Consider the following 4,714-nt stretch of genomic DNA (forward strand, 5'->3'; position numbering starts at 1 on the left):
CCGAAAAGTCAACAAAAGTTAACTCGGAACACATGGTCAAAACTCGAGTCTAGGGGTAGATCACATTTACTCATAACCCCACGAGTCAAGATATATGTTTAGTTTTTAAATCCAAGTCCAAATCGATTCTCAAAATGCCAATTTACACTCTCTTAAGTTGTAGACAAAACCCCCAAATTTTACTCCAGAATTTATATTTTAGGTATAAAAATTCATAGGAAATCAAGATATATGATCAAATCCAAGTGTAAATTACTTGCCGCCAAGATAGTAGTGAGATCCCTCTTTAAACTCTTCTCTTCTCATTCTCCAAAACTCAAAAAGTAAAAAATGGGTAAAATCCCAAAATTTAGACTTAAAATGCCCTTGCCAGCACTACCCTTCGCGAACGCGATCTCAGCCTCGTGTTCCCGAAGCAAAAAACTCTGCCGCCTGAAATGGCTATAATTGTATGGCCTCGTAAAATATTTCCTAGAAACCGGGGTTCGGACTTTTTGGATTGAACAGTGAGCTGGGGAGTTGAAAGAAAATATTTTGCAGAGTTAGGCATTTCTGTGGCACATTATGCAGCCGCATAATCACTATGCGGGCCGCAGAATGGCCGCGGAGTGAAGCATCTATTTGGGCTATTTTTTATGTCAATTTCGCGGCCAGTTATGCGACCACACAACCGTTTCACGGGCCGCACTTTTGTCGCACAATCAGCCTTAGAATTATTATGGAGGGAGGTTCTGCGGTGCATTATGCGACCGCAGAACAGGTCTGCCGGCCGCGTAACGGCTGCAGAGTAAAGCAGGTCAGCCCAGTTCCGAAGGCCATTTTTCGCGGTCATTTCGCGGACCGCAGAATCATTATGCGGTCACATATGCGACCGCAGATCCTGTCCCGAGGCTTCATATTTGGGTTTTTATAACCCGACCCTACTTCGATAAAACATATGCCATAGTCCATTTTGAGCAAATTTCTGATACTTTTAGAGTGCTTAGAGTAGGGGAGTAACCTTCAACCTATTATCCATCAATTCTTGCTCAATAATTGAAGATTAACAAGGAAAGTCTTCATCCTAAATGTAAGAGTCCATGCCCTAGCTCTTAATTTCGAAAATCTCTAAAAAGAGAGTTGGAAGGTTGTGAGCTAAAAATGGTAGAGAAAGGGTTGGGGGATGATGGAATCTTTCGTAAAAGGGCCTTAAAAACCTTAATGCACACCTAGTGCTTGATAATATGCTCAAATGAGCTAGAATCATGATCATCTTCCTAATTTTGGTTCAACTTGTAATATTTCTAAAATAGATTGAAGTTGCTAAGAATTCCAGAACATTTTAAAAGTTTAAGGAAGCTCAATTGTGGTATGTTAGCTAAACCTCATTCTTCTTAGAATCGGATCCCACAGTATTCATGTAATTGGTGTAAGTCCCAAATTGATCATAATAGAATTGGCTATTCCGAATGTGCTTGTGTTGAAGGATATATGCTCAATATGTATTGTAAATGCTTCATCATAACACCTTATCATTGAGGATGTGTTCACAATATGGAATATGTGTTAAAAATGTTAAGACCTCAAGTCAAGATCGAAATAAAGGTTGTTATGCCAAATTATATGAAAAGCCTATACGTGCCTAAGATTCCCAAATTGCTCATATGTGAATTTAATGTATTGAATGGGAAGACTTATTGTTGTTGATAATGATAATGATGTTTGAATGTGGAAAGGGGAACTGGAATTATGAACTACGGCCAAGTGCCGAGAATGACTTTATAATTGTGGCCACTAGTGCCAATGAATTGAAAGGATGTGAAAGAAGTATAATGTGAGATGATTGAATGAAAAAGGTAATGTCTCGGGTGAGACAGCCTAGCCGATCGGGCCGTGATCGGATGCCATGCCGCACAAATGGTGGTGACTGTGCTGGAAGTTATGATGAAATTATGGTTATGGTTGATGTCTTAAATGAGACGACCTAGCCGATCGGGTCATGATCGGACTCCGTGTAAGAATACGGTGGTATTGTGAATTATGGTATATCGGCACTAAAGATCACCCAACCTAATAACATGGAAATTGACTTGAAAACTTATGTGATCCTTAACTTGATGTTTTAGTATTATTTGAAGCTCTTATTAAATTCTTAACTGTTCCCCCTTGTATTATTATTCATTCTATTGAGATGGTGTTTAGTTTTATATACTAGTACTATTCGACGATATTAATGTCCCTTTTGTCGGGGGCGCTGCATCTTTAAATGGATGCAGGTGGTTCCATAACAGGCAGTGTTGATCAGCGATAGTGGTACATCCTCTTCCCAACAGACTTGGTGAGCCCCACTTCATCCCGGGGTCATATATTATATCTTTTGTTCATAATATCATCACGTTTTGAGGTATAGCCGGGGCCTTATTGCCGGCACTATCATAACACTCTTTTGTATCTTTTAGAGGCTCCGTAAACACTATATATGTTGTACAGGGGTGCTGGAAAAGTCAAAAAAATTATGATGTGTTTTGATCACTTGTTTTGCTCAACTATAAGAGTATGTGTACTTTGAGACTTAAAAGTGAAGTAACTAATAGAAAGGTTTTGGTATTGTATTCATGATCTCCTTATTGTCTAATTTATGAATATATGTCACCTCTTTTTCCATGAGTGAGTTTGGGGTAGAATGTATCTAGCAGGCTTACTCGATCGGGTTCACTCGGTTGGGCGCCAGTCGCGCTCCCCAAGTTTAGGGCGTGACAAACTTGGTATCAGAGCCTAAGGTTTTAAAGTGTCCTAGGATGTCTCGGAGCCGTGTCTAGTAGAGTCCTCCTTATCGGTGTGTTGTCGACCACATCTATAAGTTGGAGGCTACTTGGACATTTAGGAATAATAACCTTCTTTGATATTCTGGATCGTGAGACGAAACGGATTGTAAAACTGCTCCTCCTCTAACTCGTGCATTCCTTTAACTTTCAGTACATGGCACCTAAGAAGAGAGCAAGAAATGGCCAAGGAGCCAATGCCACCTCAGGAGTGGCAGTTGACCCTTTATTTGATGATGCGGGTGAATACCCGAGGGGTGGGGATAATCCCCCGACTGCAACACCGCCTGATTCCACTATGCCTGATCAGGACACACCAGTTCCTGCACCTATTGAGGGTGCAGTGATTCCTCCAACTGATATTCTAGTTCCATTTCCAGCCCCAGCTTCCGGTTCTAGTATTTCTAACGGGGATCATAGGGGAGCTATCTAGATGCTGGCACATATAGTGGTTTCTCAAGCCCAGAGATCAAATGTTGCACCCACTTCTTCTAGCCAACAAAGGGGATTCTAGTGGTTCCAGGGTGAACAAGTTTCTTCAGTTGGATCCTTCGGTGTTCATGGGTGCTAATCCCGAGGAGGACCCGCGGGACTTCATTGATGAGATGCATAAGACTCTCCGGGTTATGCGCGCTACTGAGACGGAGGGAGTGGAGATGTCCGCTTACCGCCTGAAAGGGGTGGCCTATTCTTGGTTTGAGCTGTGGAGGACTCTGGGGAGGAGGGGAGCCCTCCAACGAGGTGGAACGAGTTTGCTGACGCTTTTATGGACCATTTCTTGCAGGCTAAGACTAGGGCAGCCCGTGCCACAGAGTTTGAGAACCTTAACCAAGGAAGTAAGAGTGTGTGGGAATATCACATGGAGTTCGCGCGCCTGTCTAAATATGCCTTTCTCATGTTGCCTACTATGGAGGCTAGAGTGTGCCGGTTTGTGCAGGGCCTTAGCCTCTTGGTTATCAATGAGGACACTACAACTGCCTTGAATTTTGATATGAACAATGGGAAGATGGTCGCATTTGCTCAAGCTACAGAGGACCGTAAGTTGAAGAACAAAATGGAGCGAAAGGGTAACAGCAAGGCCCGGTCCGCGAGAAAATTTAGGGAGTCATTTGGTGGGGGAAGATCAGCTTTTAGGGGAGGATCATCAGGGCTATCCTAGTCTTTTGCTCAGTCTTCAGCGAGTGCACCGCCAGCAGGACCCAGTCAGCAGCAGGGGAGTCATTTCAGGCCCAATCAGGACAGTAGGGGACCCCACTTGCAGGGCCGATCAAGAGGGATATTCCACCAGAAGCGGAGGCCCCATGCCCCAGTTGTGGGAAGATACACTTGGGAATCCATTACATGGAACTACCTATATGTTACGGGTGTGGATTGAAGGGTCATATTCAAAGGGAGTGTCGTTCATCCCGCCAGGGTATGGGCAGGGGCACAACTCATCCATCCAATTCTGCAGCTGCTACATCTTCAGCACCCCCTCCAGCTCGAGGCACTCCAGCACCCGCAGGGCGTGGTGCATCTAGGGCTGGTACACAGAGTTAGGGAGGACCCAACCGTTTCTATGCTATGAGTGGTCGCCAGAGAGCTGAGGCTTCTCCAAATGTTGTCACAGGTATATTGACTGTCCAATCTCATGATATATATGCTCTCATTGATCCCGGTTCCACCTTGTCCTATGTTACCCCTTATGTTGCTATAGGGATAGAACCGGAACGGCTTCCTGATCCGTTCTCTGTATCTACTCCGGTTGGCGAGTCTATTTTGGCCGCACGGGTTTATAGGGGTTGTTTTATCATGGTGCATGGTCGGGACACCGTGGCTGATCTCATTGAATTGGGGATGGTCGATTTTCATGTAATTATGGGAATGGATTGGTTTTATTCATGTTTTGCCAAGCTCGATTGCCGAACTAGAAC

General features: G+C 44.0%; 1 protein-coding gene across 1 annotated transcript; it reads left to right on the plus strand.

Annotated features, from left to right (window-relative positions):
• The first annotated feature begins 3,274 nt into the window (after positions 1 to 3,274).
• On the plus strand, positions 3,275 to 3,960 carry LOC138897490 (uncharacterized). Its single transcript, XM_070183464.1, has 2 exons — positions 3,275 to 3,481; positions 3,586 to 3,960. The coding sequence occupies exons 1-2, from the start codon at positions 3,275 to 3,277 to the stop codon at positions 3,958 to 3,960; spliced, it is 582 nt and encodes a 193-aa protein (XP_070039565.1).
• Positions 3,961 to 4,714: the final 754 nt, after the last annotated feature.

The sequence above is a fragment of the Nicotiana tomentosiformis genome, chromosome 8 (assembly GCF_000390325.3).
Source record: "Nicotiana tomentosiformis chromosome 8, ASM39032v3, whole genome shotgun sequence".
NCBI lineage: Eukaryota > Viridiplantae > Streptophyta > Magnoliopsida > Solanales > Solanaceae > Nicotiana > Nicotiana tomentosiformis.

Bases quoted from the DNA above. Each gene is read 5' to 3' on its own strand.
- LOC138897490 (XM_070183464.1), top strand. From the start codon at position 3,275: ATGTTGCACCCACTTCTTCTAGCCAACAAAGGGGATTCTAGTGGTTCC. The intron at 3,482-3,585 runs GTGGCCTATTCT...CATTTCTTGCAG, and splicing joins CCGCTTACCGCCTGAAAGGG to GCTAAGACTAGGGCAGCCCG.